We start from the raw sequence: 17,350 nt of genomic DNA on the forward strand, positions 1-17,350 counted from the left end.
TATGCAGTGTCAGATCTTAAGACATTGAACCAGAATGCATGCATGTATGCATAGAACTGCAGCCTTAGTGATTTCTCTTTTGTGGTTCTGCCTTTGCTAAAGCAAGATATGTTGTTCACAAAATAAATTTTGACTCCATTTGTAATATTGGCATGAGCTTTCTGTTAGGGTGTGAAACCTAAGACGCTGGCAAGTTAGCAATGTCATGTGACTTTAAGTAGTCAAGCTCGTTAAGTTGTTAAGTTGCTCAGTATATAAAGAGTGTTTGTTTTCTCTGCCTGTGGGGCGTGAAGCAAAAATGTCTGAAAGCTCCGGAGGTGTTTCTGTTATCTTTCTGTAATAAACCTGTCTTTGGAAAGACAGGCTTCCCTGTGTCGTTATTTCTTTGCTGCTGAGACTCTGAAGCTTGTACTGCAATAAGAATCTCTGCACTGGACTTAATTAATGCTCTGCAAAGAGAACTGTTGCTGGTTGCGCAGCGGAAGCGTTTACTGGACCAGTACACAGACTCTCTTACTTTCAACTTCTGTGGTTTGGGTGAGTCCATATACTGAGAGCCGTATACTTTGATCTCAGTTCTGATGTTACATTAAATCAAAGTATGGTCTTGCATGTCTCTTCATGAGAACATGAGGAAATACTCCATCCAATGATCATACGGATTCCAAACAAATCCCAATGGTCCACAACTTACTGTGAAAGTTCAGACTTCTAAACTCTACACTTCTAGACTCAGTGAAAATCAATTGCATCAGTGATACAGTACATCAGCCAAAATGTATCTGGCAGCAGAAAAAAGGATACAAACTGCAAAGACCTACCCTGTGCAAAATTTCCAAAACCTTGAGAGAAGAGTGCAGGCAGCTAGAGAAGATTCTTTGCTCTGAAGTTGGAATGCCCATCTTGTACAATTTAAGAAGGTGGACAACAACATCCTTGTAAAGTTCCACGATTTTAAGGAACAATGGAGGCTCCAATGCAGACCACCAGTTTTCTGTTAATAAAAGGGAAAAGCAAATCTAGCAGACAAAAACGTAGAACAACTTAACAGGACTTATATGTAACTAATACTGTCTAGATCTCAAGTTCATTAGTTGTTCAGCAATGAATAAATTAGACCATCCGTTTTTCCACTCCATATCAACATCCTTTTAATATGTAAGAATAGGAGACATAGTTTTTTGGATGTTAGAAAGGGAAGTGCAAAGTTTATTATCCCTGAGGAGAAATCTCTCAAACAGTAGCAAGAAACCCTGCTTATTAACTATCATGAATTCAAAAAGACAGTTTAAGAAATTTCATTGGACACTTGAGCAATTCCGGATTTAAAAAATAACTTGGCCTCAAAATTATAAATCTGTATCACATTAGAGCATAGTTGATAATTTACTATTATGCCTTTCTTGTATGTTTGCCTCGTACAGTCATAACTCGTGTTGCGTTCTGCTCCTTACGGACTTTCATCTTACGAATGCGGCAAACCCAGAAGTATTTACTTCTGTGCTCACCACCCACGCATGTGCAGAAGCGATCCATGCGCTTCACACATGCGCTTGATCGCACCATGCACATGCACAGAAGAGGCATTCTAGTTGCAGACTTTTCGGGGTGTGAATGGCATCCTGAAACGGATTAAGTCTGCAACTAGAGGTACCACTGTACCTGCTAATGGAAAGAGGAAATCCATTACATATTTTTCACTCCAACAAACACCATCAGTAAGCCAAAAACAAACCTTAGGACTGACATAAACCACAATTTATAGTTTGCATTTAATGGTATGCCAGAGATCACTGTTTGTTTCCACCCAGCGTGAATGTGGAGGAATAAGTGACCAGAGGCAGTATGTTCATGGCAAACGATTAATAAAGATTTACAGTGGTATGCAAACAAAGCAACACTTGCTCATAGAGCTACACAAGAATATCTATATGCAACAGCACTTCCCTTTAGTAGTGTAATGAACAGAAGGTGAAAACTGATAGCAAGAACAGTTTGAGAGATTATATATGCCCCCAGTTAGTTTTGCAAGCTGCCACACCCTTGCAGCAGATTAAGACATACAAATTAAACAAAAGAAACCTTACCAAGTACTTTCAGTGGAGCCTTTTCTAGATTCACAATAGCAGTTGCAAATGGGATAGCTAGTGTCATGTAATTGTTTGCGTCACTCATTAGTGGGCATTCTGGCAGGGTTAGAAACAGTCTTAGGGCTTCAACATCAGGCAAGGAACTAGTCAGTTTAGGAATAAGGTTCTTTTCCAAACTAGCTGCAACCTGGGAATTTGGTACAAAATAGATTCTGGTTTTAAACTAAAAGCATTTTCTATTATAATAACTCATTTTACACTTTTTTTTTAATGAATTTGAACAAAAACTTGTTTTTAAAAACAAAAAACAAAAAAACCCCAGAGCTCCTTAATCACAATAAATGTTTTTTATAACAGCTATTTTACAAAAATGATGAAAGTTACCTTTCATATCTGTTCTGGAGTACAACACACATTACAACATGAAAAGTGGGGCCCTGAAACACAGTTTCATACTGTGGTTTCTGTTCAGGGGTTGGAGCCATTCTAGTCAGACATAAAACTAAGCCATAGTTTGCTATCACCATGGTTTGCTGAAGAAACCAGGACCCCAACCACAGATGGTCAAAGAAACTGTGGCTTGTTTTGCCTGGTGATTTCCCCCTGCCCCCTAAATGCTCTTGTGAATAGATGGTTCCTGACCAGAAGGCCTTTGTGACAATCAACTTACCACTTCTTTTGCCATTGGCCAACTGCAGACAGGAAACGAACATTCTGCTCAAGATCCTTTAATGGCTCCAAAAGCCCCTGAGTAAAGTAATAGTCCTAAAGGTACTATCAACCAACCCTTTCCTTGCAATCCTCCTGAGCAAAACTTCTGTCTGCTCTGGCTAGTCTTTCAGTAACAACAAGTGTTTCTCAGAACTAGGAATGAACTAAGTTTAACAGGAAGTGAATGGGTGACAGGGGAAGCTTTTAGATCAAAATCTGCAACTGCATTTGTTGAACTGTTAGTATAGTCCTTCCTAAGAACAAAGGTGAGCTTTTAAACACATATCTCTCATTAGATATTAGGGGGACATGCCCGTGGTCTCTTAGGGCTCATCAGCAATGAGGCCTGCAGGGTAATGAGCCTGTTACTGGGCACAGTAGTGAAGGATGGAGAGATCTGTTAAAAGTATCAGTGATAACCTCTTAGTTGCATGAACAATTTCATTTTCCAGCTGTTTTTCCCTTACACCTCTGTAGCCAGGCAAGGGCTTCTGAGCGATGTGACAAACTAAGCTCAAACCTAAGGATTTGAAGTTCAGAGGTAACCAAAAGCAGAAATTCACACGCCAACTTCAAAACATAGTTTGAGATCATGATTTGTTGGGCACAAACCAACCATAAATGGTTGGCCAGGATGTTCATGGGCATAGCCAGAGCTCACCTGAACAACCCATGGTTTAGTGTTATGCCCAAATCCAGCCACTGAAACACTAATTGAAGTACATTTAAAAAATCTCAAAATGTTGACAACTCTGTGGAGCTACTACAATTTACATTTTTAAAAAAGTATTGAATATTTCAACAAAGCATCAAGCATTGCATTGCAAACCTAAATTTACCAGTTCTGTGCAAAAAGAACCACCAATTGTTTAACACAGTGTAATACCTGGGATTTGAAACTAGGTGCAATAAGGATTTCAGGACAAACCTGCTGAGATATATGAGGATGTTCCGGCTGTATAAGTTTGTGAAACAGAAGTCGAGCAGTATTCATGTCAATCCCTGAGTATCTGGCACTAGTTCTGTAGTGATCATCATGGCTATGAAAACAAAAAGCAGTAAGTAAATTCTGCTTTCCACTACTTATTCTCTATACTTTTAAATGAATATGGAATTCTTAATTATTTCCAAACTTTCATTAAATCTTGTGGCTTGGACATTTAAAATATTGTGTATCACCCACTGACCTGATAGCTAAAAAACTTCCATTTAGACAGCCAGCTGAGGAAAATGTTCCGTCGATTTCACTATTAAAAACAAGAATAAGAAAAAATATATACACAAAGTTAAATTTACTACAATGTTCTAACAGTCTGTAATAATCACTGTTGACATTCTAGTCAATGGCAGTTGTTTCACCACACAAAGTCCTGGAATTGCCACTGGCAGAGTATCTGTCAGAAGGCGGAGATGAGCAATACTATATTCCGTTGCTGTACTCCGTTTCTTTTTCACAAAGAGAGGTCACTATGTTCTATCAGCCATAAGGGTCTTTAACGCAAAATCTGTTTCCCAACTCCTTTATGCTTCAAATGTCTGGTACAATGGTCTATTTTCTAAGTTAGATGGGTTCCAGACTAAGTTCCCTTGGTTCCTACTTCAGGTCCCAAATTGTGTCCCTAATTCAATTCTATTGTTGGAAACAAGTGAATGTCCACTCTCCACTAAAGTGTGGTGGGCTGCCTTGAAATACTGGTATTTGGGCCTGGGGAAGGGATTACTTTTACATCTAACCAAAAAAGAGTCTGTCAGTTCATGGTTGAAAACGATGATCCGAAAAGCCTCATCAATTGGTCTTTCACCATCCTTTTTACATCATTTGGGCTATGACATTGCCCTTAAATCCCTGAGGCAGAGGTTATGGGATATTTTATGCAGCGATCTTCATTCCATATCTTATGTAACCTGTGAACCATTTGCAGCTGGAATCCACTATGGCCATGATTTTCAGTTACCATCGTATTTCATGAATCTGTCTGAACCTAACTATTGCCAATTATTCACCAAAGTGAGACTAAATGTAATCCCTTCAGAAGTACTAAACGGCAGACTGTCTGGTATACCCTATCAGAACAGGCTCTCCTTATGCTCTCAGGGTGTTGACTCTATGAAACATATCCCACTACACTGTGAGCAATTCAAACAAGCCAGGGATCAATTAATTAAACCCCTTTTGGTAAACTGGAAAATCCAAAACCTTCTATCTTAAGTACCTCCTTGGAGATATGTCAAATGATACTATTCTGGCCATGGCTAAGTTCCTCTTGGAAAGAATAAGAAACAGAAACCTACATGGTCTGGATAAAACATAGTAACCGCCTTGGAATCCTTTCCCTGTATTTCTGTTTTATTTTGCTTTTGAAAATGTTTTTGTGAGTCTCTGGATCGAAATTAAGAATGTATGTATATTAATAGGTGAAATGGAGCATGTAACCCAATGTTTACAGAAAAGCATCAATTCACAAGACATATTTCTATTTATTATTAGAGTCAGACACCTATCAATTCATTATAGAGCTATGATATGCTTGAGAGATACTGGAATCATGACCACTAGAAGACAGTACAGGAGTAGAATTAAGGGGACACCTTTTTACTTCTTACATGTTTATTAAAAAAATTCCAATTTCATTTAAAAAATAGTTCAGTTCTGCAAAGGGCAGATCAACCAATAAAGGTAGCAATGCATACAGATAGCCATACTGAAAGGAAACATCCTATGTTACAAGAAAACATAGCTTAACATACACTACACTTGAAAAGACTAAAAGGAGAGAAACTTTCTACAAAGCCCAATCATATTTCTTAGTGAATTTAATGGACATTGTCATGTCTGTTTCCTTCCCTCTCCCATTCCTACTGCAATCCTTTCCTTTAAGCAGAGCTCTTCCTATGTTAACTAAGCTGAGCATCCATGAGGTAAGAGTAATACATTCAAATGCAGGAGCCAAGTGGATGGTTCTGTAAAGTTAAGCACACAACACCACTATCTGCAAGATATGCCGAAAAGTGTAACAACCACCATTCTTACTTTGCTATCTCTGCAGGGAGCCTCCCTGATCCTGAAGATGAGCAGTGCAGCAACCTCTGAATGAAGCCTTCATTCACAGTCCAGATTTGCTTCGAAGCACATGGGTATCTGAAGTCATCTGGAGGTTCCAAATCCTACATTTTGAGTGGCAAATTATACATAGAAATATTCCCCCCTATTAACTAGGGCTATTTTCCAGGAATCCCTATATTTAGAGTTGCTACACCATACAACTTTGTTTCATGTTTACTCTTGAGCAGTCCACACATTTTGCTTTTGAACTTGTAGCATATAAGCATTATGCACAGAAGCTGGTTGGTTTCTATATTATCTGAGAAGATTTATATAAAATGCTTTTAAAGAAATTGTTTTAAAATTTCCCTTTTTTCAGGAGTGCTAATTGGAGCTCAGCCCCAATCCAGCTGTAGTCATGCTTTCCTGCATGCAACTATCACCCCCAGATAAATTCATTAAGTTCAATACACTCACATCAGTGCTTCACAGATTTCCCTTGCTGCAGTAGGGCATTTCAGGGCAAGGTCCATCCATCTAAATTAAAGGCTGAATGGGCTGTTTTTAATAATAAGATATAACAGGGATGGGGAACACGTGGTCCTTTAGGTGTTTTTGAACTCCAGCTGCCCCCAGCCCCCACCATCATAGCCAATGGTCAGGGATGATGGGAGTTAAAGTCCCACAACACTTGGAAGGGTCAAAAGTTTCCCATCCTCATAGGTGGAGAGCCAGGATGTACATAACAAGCTGACATCACCATAATGGACATTCATATCCTGTGTGTGATATAGAAGGCATTTTTATTTTATTTGCTTGAAAAAAATTATATTCTGCACTTCATCCAGGGTGATGAATAAAACATAAAATATACTGTGATGAAACAAAGCAGATAAAAATACATCAAATTTAAAACGGTTATAAAATTATATTTAAAGAATGCAGACAGTTCCAATAAAACTTTGTATTTCTATGAATTCATACTTCCAGTTTACAGCTTTCCCTAACTTAAAATAAGGATTGGCTCAGTCACTAAACTCTAAATATTATGTATGCACACCAATCCTCAAAAGGAAAGATTGCTTTGTTTAGGAACTGTGAGTTTTGCTTTATCAGCTAACAAAATGAAGCTTAATTTTCTCTAAACAACTTACAAATAACATGTTTCAGATACTTTAACACCAAATCCGAAAGCATATTGACCACTTAAGATATGGAAAGAAGTTTTATCTTAAGATACAATAATACACAACTGAAGCTACACTAGTTGCACTATATTTTAAAGAATACTCTAGTGAAGCAAATGGAAAGCAACACTAATACAAAGTCAAAGTTCCAGGTATCAGATTCAGCTCTAAGCACTTTACTGAGTAAACACAGAAGCCAGCTTATGGATTTTAAAAATGAACTACCTGTAGAGTAACGTAATGTGAAAAGCTTTGGTCTCCACCAGAGAAAATCCTATGTACATAATAATATTCTTCACGATCTATAATTAAAATAGCATGATGTTAACATCAAGAAGAAAGCTTGAAAAGAATTTGTCTTTTATTTAGGTAGGAATGAAATTGAGGGATGCCACTTTTGCAAGAACATCAGGTAACTTTTGCCAATAGCAGGTCTGCATACTAGCATTTTACACCACACACAGCAACCTTCCTTTTTGAATCACATTCACAGTTATTGCTCTGCACTCTCATAGATCAACAAGTTCATTCAGAGAAAAACTAGAGTTGACTTGTATGGGAAATGGTGCATTTTGAGGGGGCGGGGTAAGGATTTTTATTCATTTTCATCTTTAAACAGTTTACCATGGTTGCATTGAGATATATCTTTGTTTACATTAGAGCATATCATGCTGTGATTATATAAAATTAAAGTTAAAAGCAAAACAACACAACAATAAACAGATACACATTTCTGAATATATTAACAAAGTTGTGTCAGTGTATATACCAAAATTATTAGTTATTATGTGTATTTGCTTAGATCACTGATCAAAAGTCAAAGGTATATTGTATCAACAACTATCAGAATTTATAGGAATTTATGGGAAGGGGGGAAAATAATAAAACTTGTACTTCACACGCACCAGACTGCGCTGTAAACTATGGGTGCTGTTCTACATTATGTCTCATTATTTCTGTAATCAATAAAGTCACACCAGACTGCAAAAATCTGTCGTGTTTATTTTGGCTTCTTGCTACTTTTAATTTTGCTCTCAGCTTTTCCAATAATGCTGATTGCCTAATTGCATTATATCATTGGTTCATAGTTAATAACTGTAACGGTTTCCATGTCCTGGCAATGGTTGTTCTTGCAGCAGTTACTATGATATGTTAGGGGTCCTTGTTTCCAATTTGCAACATATTGGTGCAGCATTTATTGCTTCTACAGTAAACACAAAAATCTCATGAGGCATAGATGCAGTACTAACAAATCCAGTCCCTTACCCATTATCACAATATAACTATTCTTAAAATAATTCCCCCCTAACACTCCCAAAATATATATACAACTAAAGCAAGCATTATTACCTGAATTTAGTGGGATGTCTCCGTTATAAGGAAGCCAGTTTCCTTTCACTGGGAAAGGACTTTTCCTGTTACTGGTTGATCCCATGCCCAACTGTCCATTGCCTCCAAGACCAAAAGAATAAATTCTTCCAGTGGAAGGGACAAATGCAGATGTGTGCTGCCTAGTGCAAAGAAAGAATAGAAATTCAACAAGTAAGAAACTGAGAATGCTGTAGTATATTACATATGCTATATGTGACTTATCTATCCCCAATAACTTAAGAGAAGACAGTTGCAATGTTCTGTTCAGGGTATTAAGAGGGAGCGGCCTCTAAACCGCATGGAACTTGTAATGCATTGAGATGGAATGCTACTGTGCCTATGGAACAGCCTTCATGCCAATCCAATTAAGTAATTCACCGGGCTGCATAAACTAATGTGTTATCTAACTTACAGCAGTCTTTTCTTTATAATGGCGCATAACTGGGGTGCCCAACAAGATTTTGAGAATACCACAGCAGCTAGAGGTAAACTTACTTCTTACACTTTTCAAGTTGCTAAACACCCCATAAAATTATTCCATTCTGTGGTCTTACCTTCCACAAGCAATCTGTGTGACAATGCTCCCCATAAGTTCAAAAACTTTTCTTGGGTTTATCTCATGGCCAGTAGAGTTATGACCTAATTGCCCATAGCCTCCAGCTCCAAAAGTAAACACCCCACCTTCCTAAAAAACATTTGAAGTTAGAATACTTTTTATGTACAAAAAATAATAGTTACAACTGTGGAGAAGCACTAGATATTTGCCCTACACATATAACAAATAAAGTGTCTTTACAAACATGCTTATCTTCATAGATATATAGTTTAGTCTCTGCACAACATCCTCACTGTGTAAGAGTATAAACAATAAAATAAATCCACAGTCCTGTACACCAAAAATAAATCACATTAACTTTTTTTTTAAAAAAAAACACCATTGATTTTTAATTTCAAGTAACAAAAAATACCCATGCAAAAAAATCATGTAATCTTTAGCTGAGTTCCAATTTAAAAACACATGGTTGATTTAAAAAAATCCTAAATTAGTGGTAATATCAGACTGATAAACAAGATAATGTAAAATGCTATTAGTGGACATTGCGCCCTGCCCAATATAGTAGGACTACTATTTTCACTTTCATATTTATTTGTTCCAAAATGACTTCAACTGCAGAGCAAGAATTGCTCAAGAGAACAGAAAGTGCATTTCTCCACATTACCTGAAGCAAGAGTTCAATTTTGAATTTTAAATCCCACAGGTTTTTAAATATAAGCTTTATGTTATGTACTGAGAAAGCAAACAGTATTTGTTTACAAAAAACCTAAACTATTCTTCTGTTTGCAGATACTGTAAATGTCATATTCCAATTCTGAATGTAATGACAGCTGTGTAAATAAACCCAAGTATGTTGCATTAAATTAACACACACACAAGACTATAAACTGTGCTTCAGCACTAGCAAGAGAGATGGCATCCATCAGCAGAGCAGCCGCCCACATGGTTATTAGAGCTAGGCTGAATGCAATGGAATATTTCTAAACATGAACTTGTAAAGCTCTGAAGGAAAATAAGCACAAGTTCTCCTTTCTTTTCCCCCTCCTCTGCAAGTCAGCAGCAAGTGACACATTACATTTCAGCAGCTCTCCCCCCGCCCCCCGAGCTTATATAAATGCTGGTGTGAGCAAGCCAAAGCAACATGTGATCTTGGCAGGTTCACTGATGTTGCCCAAGCTAGTGGCTCAGTACAACTGTAATGTGTGAATCTTCCCTCAGATGAAGGGGTTGGTGCAGGAGGAGTTCACACCCAATATTGGGCAACCATTCACTCTTGACAACAGTGCAGGGTTACAAAAAAGCAGACCAACTGGTGACATGAACATGTTTTCTCTCCTACAGACTGCTGAATCCCTCACTACTGAAGCAGTCAGCCTGCATGTGAAAAGCTATCAAATCTACTAATTAGTTAAGAGTGTGAAATACAGTATTTCTACTACAGTACCTTTGTAAGAGCCGCAGTATGATCTTCTCCACAGGAGATGTAAACAATTTTCTGGGATCTTAGTGACTTTAGAAGATTGGGAACATATCTATCTGAAAATTGTAATAAATCAGAAAGTGTAATATACACTGTGCAACAACTTACATAAAAAAAAAATATAAACTACTGATTTAGTTTATAAACTATTATTGTTTTACATAACAAATAGTTTTGTTGCACTTTGAGGTTTATAATTCCACAGTATGTGTTGTTCAGAGAAGCACTACAGTGCAACAAATAGCAAAGTGCCTGGAAGTTATATAGTATTTTATTCACTATTTTGAAAGTACCGTTATTTCCTACAATTAAAGCATGCAAAGCATTTCAAAGTTATTGTAGTACTGCACTGCAATGATATCCACAGTTCCTTTCAGCAACTTTCAGTTCAGTGGATTTCTCATCCGTTAACACAGACGCTCTGAGCATCAATTCAGCAGAGTAGCATAATTTGGTTTTACAAAAATAAGCACACATTATCTGATCATAACTAAAATGGAAAGTAATATAGTTCATAGTTTTAAATTTTGTGTACTTACCATTTTCATCATTAAGACCAAGTTGGCCAAATTTGTTGCGTCCCCACCCAAAAACTGCTCCAGAAAGAGTAAGCACAAAGCTATGTGCTCCGCCCGCTGTAATTTGCGCAAAAGGTATCCCTTGCAAAGATTTTATCCATTGTGGGGAAGTCTGCTTTTTGAATTCATAACCTAAACCTAGTTGACCATGTTTGTTCTGTCCCCAGGAAAAGACTTCACTACCTGTTGAAGAAAAGACACACATTTAAGATGAAGAATAACTGTAGGAATTTACGTCACTCTAAGAATTAAAATTACTCCACTATCATACACAACAGAATTCAAATGGTGGCAATAATTTTTCAGCCAAGAGAAAGGGGTACTTTTGAAATTAAATGCTAGAGAAGTAGGGTAGGCAACAAGTCTACACACACATTTCCAAATAAAGCCCAATTCTCAATATATTAATAGTTCCAGGAATTGCATGGAATCTCTGTACATTTTAGAATTTGGAGATCAGTGGCAAACATAAATGCTCATAATACACACATTTCCTTTCCTTAACATGAGCAAAGCTGAAAACTTGTTTACTCTTTCTGTCCTCTCAAAGCTATCAAACACTGGCTATTTTACGATGTGAAATGCTTAGTGTGGTTTTTTCTATTGTCATTGTAAGAGTATTTTAAATTTATACAGAAAAACAAGCAGACAGTCCAGAGATTGATTACCTTTGGAGAGTGCAAGGGAATGATAGTAGCCGCAGGCAACCTGCACTATTTGGATGTGTGACAAGCTTTTTATGTTTCTGTAGGAATAACAAGACATAATTAAATGAACAGCCTTTGCACAAAATGCTATAAAAACACAAAGCTTTATTTCCTTACAGAAAATGCATCTTAAACATTTCAAATACTATGTGGCATCATGACCATATGCAACATTATGGTTCAGTGATGTAAATGAGCTGCAGAAGTGTTGGACTCACATGCTACCCATTCCTGCCTGCATAGCTAAGGAGTCATTTGGAAGCTTCCACTCTCACTTTTAGTAAACCCCAGCTTGCCATATCATCTGCACCCAGAACTGGGATTAACATTATCTATGGTTAGTTTAAACAAGCCAGATTCATAAACTACTAATAGTTTACTGTTGACTTGTTAAACTAGTCATACTAGTTTGAGCTTGAAAAATTACAAAGATGCAAAGATGAAGCAATAAGCCCTTTTTACAAAAGCAAAAGGAACAATTTTTTTAAGATGAATGTTTTTTTTATTAAACGCCCCCCCAAAAAAGCCTTATGTTATCACTTAGTTTTACCTGGGCACTCTGGTATACTCCTCAGTTCCAGGCAAGCCAAGTTGTCCATCTGCAGCAAAACCCCAAGCATAGACTTGACCACTGTCATTTAATGCTAACGTGTGGGCTTCTCCACATGAAACAGCTACAATATTTTGAGCATCCAAGGCACTCACCTGCTCTGTAATCAAGAGAAAAATCAGCATAATGTTACATTGCTCTTGCCCAAACATTTCCATGATGGACTGCACAACTGAACTAGCAAAAATGTGTTCCTACAAACATGTCAGATCTCCTTTACCTGAGGTCATAGGTGCTACAAGCCACAATTCACTGGCTTGTAGGAAACCATTTCACTATTAATCTGTGCCTAATAAGGATTGTAGTTTTTCTTCCTCTCTTAAGAACAAAACTTATGCTACCTATATATTTTCACCCTTGGCTGAAGTAACTGCTTTGGTGGGGGAGATAATTTTAATCACTAAAGTGACACAACTGGATGCTGTCTCTCAATGCCATGGTCCCTATCCGATTCAGGGAGCCCCAATAAAAATGGAAGATTCTATCTCCTGAATCATATGTAGTTGCACCTTAGTAGCTATCTAGTGAATTCTATTTTAGAACAGAGTTGAACACTACAGTGCTATCAATCAGCAGCAGCACATGAGGTAGACACAGTGGCAACTGAGGACTAGGCAGTTTTGTAGACTAAAGCATTTTCAATAAAACTATTTCTAGAGACCCCACTTTGTATTACCAAAAATTACTTCATGTTTAGTCCAATTAGTGTATCATTGGCATAAATAGAAAAAAGTACCTTAGTGGTTCTAAGCACTGAAATCAAGCTGCTGCTGCTTTAAGAATTTAAAATATAACACACTTAATGATCAACTAATGTTAATACATAATTTCTCAACAAAAATAAAAAGTCAACAATATTTTAAATACTGCCTCTGAATGGGCTACAGTTAAAAATAATACAAAAAACAGATCTCCAACAATTTCTTAACAAAATATCTTGTTGTGTTTTCAGTTCCATATAAATAGAGGCTTTCACGCAATAGCAGTGGTACAAAAGTCAGAAGGGAAAAAAGAGCAGGTCCTTGAAGCTCTAGTAATTCTAGAAACACTTCCATAATCTAAGCAACTGCTGCTGCAAGTATAACTGGCACCCACATACAGAACCTAAAGCAATACGATTATCTAATAGGCACTGTTTTAACTTACCTGGTCTTTTCCTGGATTTTTCATGTCCTAATTGTCCTAAATCATTACATCCACATGTATACACAGTCCCATCATCCAAGACAAACACAGTGTGTCTTAGTCCACAGCCTACATCTCGAACCTTTTTGTTTATGAAAAAGTTGCATCTTCTGGGTTCTAGGACAACCTCTTCATCAATGCCCCCCAATCCAAGCTGTCCAAAAGAGGCATTTCCCCAACATAACATGTTGCCAGCCTTCTCAATGATCTGCCAGCTTCAGCATTCAAACGTCCAGCATCACTGTAATGGAGTGGAAAATAAGTTAGTACTAAAATACAGGTGACTTGGTATTTATAATAGGATTCACAAACTTCATCTCTCAATTATTGTGATTAGCCCAAATAAAAACACTAAGAATTTCACGTCTCATTAGAAGAATTCTATTGCAGAAAAATGAAAATATGACTGTTACATGTTCTCTAAAATATTAATCATCTAATTTTAAATAAGTATTTTGCTAGAGCTGGTATTTTTGGACCTCTCAATATCAGAATTGCAAACATTTATTGCAGGCCAAATGTGGTTGCTATGTGTTACTCTTACAAGCGAGTAAGATGCAAAAAGGCATAACCAGAACTATTTATGAAACCAGTAATGACAGCAGGATAGAAAGCACCACAACAGCAAATCTGAAAAGATTTTTTTGTGCAAGACAAATTTTTGTGCTGAATTCAGCATATTTTTGTACAAATTCAGCATGGAGATTAAATTTTCTGGACATTTGAGACTTGGAAAAGAACAGTTCTCTCTTCCCCACCATTTTTACACATTTTCTCCCATGTCTTTACATTTAAGTCAACCCCTAAGATTATATTTAGCCCAATCCTAAGCATGTTTTACTTGATAAGTAGATCCCATTGAGTTCCATGAGATTTACTCCTAGCTAGGAGGATTGCAGCTTTAGACTGAAAACCGCAAGATAGTTAACAAAATCCAGGCACACTTACTAGACACTCAAGATGGTGCTACCAAGAGCTGGAACATACTTGTAAAAAAGTGGCCTTCAGACATCCATGCCAATCACGGCAAATTTAACCTATGTTATAAGAACATAATTAGGTAAAAGTTATGGGAATTCATATTTCTCCAAACCCAATCACTTTTTCCCCCTACTTGAACATCACTGAAAATAGAATTTAAAGAGAGCCCCTAGCAGAAAAAGCATGGTAAATCTTCACTTCCTCCAGTATCAACCATTCAGGCCCTACAACTGGCAGCGGGGGTGTGTGTGTGTGTGTGTGTGTGTGTGTGTTGTTAGTGGTGGTTCCCCATATGTGGAATACCCTTCCCCAGTTAGGTATGCCTGTCTTCTTCATTATTAAAATGCAAGAGGAAGTGAAAAACATTCCTGTTCACCCAGGCATTTAGTGGCTGAAAGAAACAGTTCTTGGCAACCCTGAAATCATTAGATATGAGGCTATTTGACTGGTTTTAACTTTTTTTGATCTACTAATTGTTTTTAAATGTTTTGAAACACATCTTTCAATTTTCATTATATTGTTTTATTGCTTGGTTAATTGCTGCCTTGGGCACCTTTCAAAGAAACAGGTGTGAAATTTAATAAAGAATAAAAATAATAATTAGATTAAAATGTGCTAGAAAATATATATCACCCTTCTTCAGAAAAAATAAAAGGGCTTATTCTACTTTCAGTGCAATGGAACAGGCACACAGCAACACAAGGTTACTCAAGCAGATCCAGAGAGTTTTTATATAGCTCTCAGCATGCTTATGCATATTTCTATCATTTATTTTCACCACTGCTTTTAATCAACTTAGATCCTAGATATCTGAAAGACAGCCTCTATCCATACTCATCTTCTCAGGTGTTAAGATGTGCAGAGGGAGCTCTCTTGGTAGCTCTGCCATGCTTAGAAGTGTGAGAAGTGGCGGCTTGGGAGATGGCTTACTCTGTGGTGGCCCCTAAATTATGGACTTCCTTCCCATAGGGGTGCATCTAGGGTCTTCACTGTACAGCTTTCACCATATGCTGAAGAAGACACTCCTCTTTGTGCTCACCTTTGATAGTTAAGTTCTTTTGCTGAATTTGTACTGTTCCATTTCATAGGATTCGGCATAATACGAATCGACATGAAACAATAATGACGAGGCTAAACAACCAGATCAATATTTTTGAACACTAGATACAAGGAAGTCTTTATCATCCACTAGGATGAACACTATAATGGCAATATCAAGCCAATTTATTCTCTCACTAATTCAGGGGCTGTGCTGTCCTGCCATGCCATTTAGTTGTATAAACATTTTTATTATTAGAAGATTAAAAAGCAAAAATTCCTGAATTAGAAAGGGCACGGGGGGCGTAATACGACAAAGCTTTACTGTATTTCTTTCTATTTAGGTGAATAATGGCTTGTTTTAGTCATACACCCAATAACTCTGAAAAGATTTACTGTATGAACCTAGAGCTTTCCAGAAGCACCTACAGTATGAATCATTGTTGCTACATCACTTATACGAAGCACAGTAATGCACTTAATAAAGGATGAACACTAGATATCTCTAAATCGCCAGATGTCTAAAAACCAAGGGCTTATCCACATCTTTTGCCCCACTCTTTCTGCACTTTGCCCAGCAGCAAATTGGCAGATCTCTGAGCACAGGTATTACATGCTGACAAGGCGTCACTACTGTCAGAAATCATGCTGTGGCATTCTGCACTAACTGCAGCTTCCGGATCAAGCATGAGGGAAGCCCCACATAGAGCACATTGATATGGAGGGTAAACTTACACACAAGAGCTACTTTCTGTCAACTCTGGATGAAAAACAGTGCAAAGCCAAGTTCCAAAATGGTTTTTTTAAAAAGGACCACAACTTCCGTTTTCAAACTATTGCACCTTCCAAAACACATCTCCTTTATGCCTACCTCCATTAAGCTCACAACTTAATGTAGCAGGGAGTTAATGTACCGGTATATGTCTGCTAGAATTTCCTGATCCACATGTATAACTACTGCATCACCATAAAAGTTAAAAAATTCAAATTATTTCTAACATGAAAATTACTTGGTATGGTTAAAGGCACACACACATGATTTATATTCTAAGCCATGGATGGGGCTTACCAAACTAACCCTTCAAAGGGTGTGTAACTCTGACTTGGCAGCTGCAGTTATGAAACCACTCTGACTAGTACCAAATAAATTGCAAAACACCCACTTGCCACTCAACATACCTTAAGTATGTCTAATGGGGAGAAGGAGAAGAGAAATGCTATGATTTGCTATCTCTGTGGTTCTAGGTTAACAGGAACTGTTGCGCTAAAAGAATCATTGGATGAAGGAGCACTGTGGCTACAATATTATGCTCACTTACTTGGAAGTAAGCCTTACAGAATATGATGAGACCCACTGAGTAACCAGTTGAGCTTATATAGTTTATCTAGGTCAACCCTTTAAGCATTGGCTGAAGGCTATGTGTTTGGACAGGTAGCATTAAAAAGTGAGCACCTTCTGGCACAGGGCTCAAGTCACGTCTCCAACAACTTTACAGTAGCTCTTTTGTCCCCCCCCCCCCCTCCCATTTTTGGTGAAGCTGGCAGAGTTTGACATTAGTAAACATCCAGACGTAGGAGAAGCATAGTTGCAATCCTAGATACACTTATTTGGAAGTAAGCATCATTGAGTACTACTGGACCTACTTGAATAAAAGGCTGGGGTGAATAATTTCTGTAAGGTCAGCTCTTTCGGGCCTTGACAGAGCATTGCCCTGAACAGAGGTGAAACTGGGCCCTCAGTTTCATTTCAAGCTCCTTTTCTCAAGTTTCAGCTTTCATTTCAATACAGAAGCCCGCAGTACTTCTGTAGCAA

The 17,350-nt window shown here is 37.6% G+C and overlaps 1 protein-coding gene across 8 annotated transcripts in view; it reads right to left on the reverse strand.

Moving 5' to 3' along the window:
- The window catches only part of HERC4 (HECT and RLD domain containing E3 ubiquitin protein ligase 4), a 31,245-nt gene that overhangs the window by 12,420 nt on the left and 1,475 nt on the right, over positions 1-17,350 (reverse strand). For 4 of the 8 annotated variants that reach the window (XM_079975586.1, XM_079975587.1, XM_079975585.1 and 1 more), the window contains 14 exons: positions 14,467-14,555; positions 13,480-13,759; positions 12,274-12,433; positions 11,685-11,761; positions 10,978-11,199; positions 10,403-10,494; positions 8,957-9,087; positions 8,382-8,542; positions 7,257-7,333; positions 5,833-5,966; positions 3,989-4,048; positions 3,730-3,841; positions 2,088-2,277; positions 822-994 (listed from right to left, as the gene is read on the reverse strand). In XM_079975586.1, coding sequence (XP_079831712.1) covers positions 822-994; positions 2,088-2,277; positions 3,730-3,841; positions 3,989-4,048; positions 5,833-5,966; positions 7,257-7,333; positions 8,382-8,542; positions 8,957-9,087; positions 10,403-10,494; positions 10,978-11,199; positions 11,685-11,761; positions 12,274-12,433; positions 13,480-13,705 — 1,815 coding nt within the window. In that variant the 5' untranslated portion in view covers positions 13,706-13,759; positions 14,467-14,555. The remainder of the gene's footprint in view (positions 1-821; positions 995-2,087; positions 2,278-3,729; positions 3,842-3,988; positions 4,049-5,832; positions 5,967-7,256; positions 7,334-8,381; positions 8,543-8,956; positions 9,088-10,402; positions 10,495-10,977; positions 11,200-11,684; positions 11,762-12,273; positions 12,434-13,479; positions 13,760-14,466; positions 14,556-17,350) is intronic. The other 4 variants (XM_079975588.1, XM_079975589.1, XM_079975590.1 and 1 more) reach the window with 2 other exon arrangements.

Source organism: Podarcis cretensis, assembly GCF_951804945.1.
Source record: "Podarcis cretensis genome assembly, chromosome: 5".
NCBI classification, from domain to species: Eukaryota; Metazoa; Chordata; class Lepidosauria; order Squamata; family Lacertidae; genus Podarcis; species Podarcis cretensis.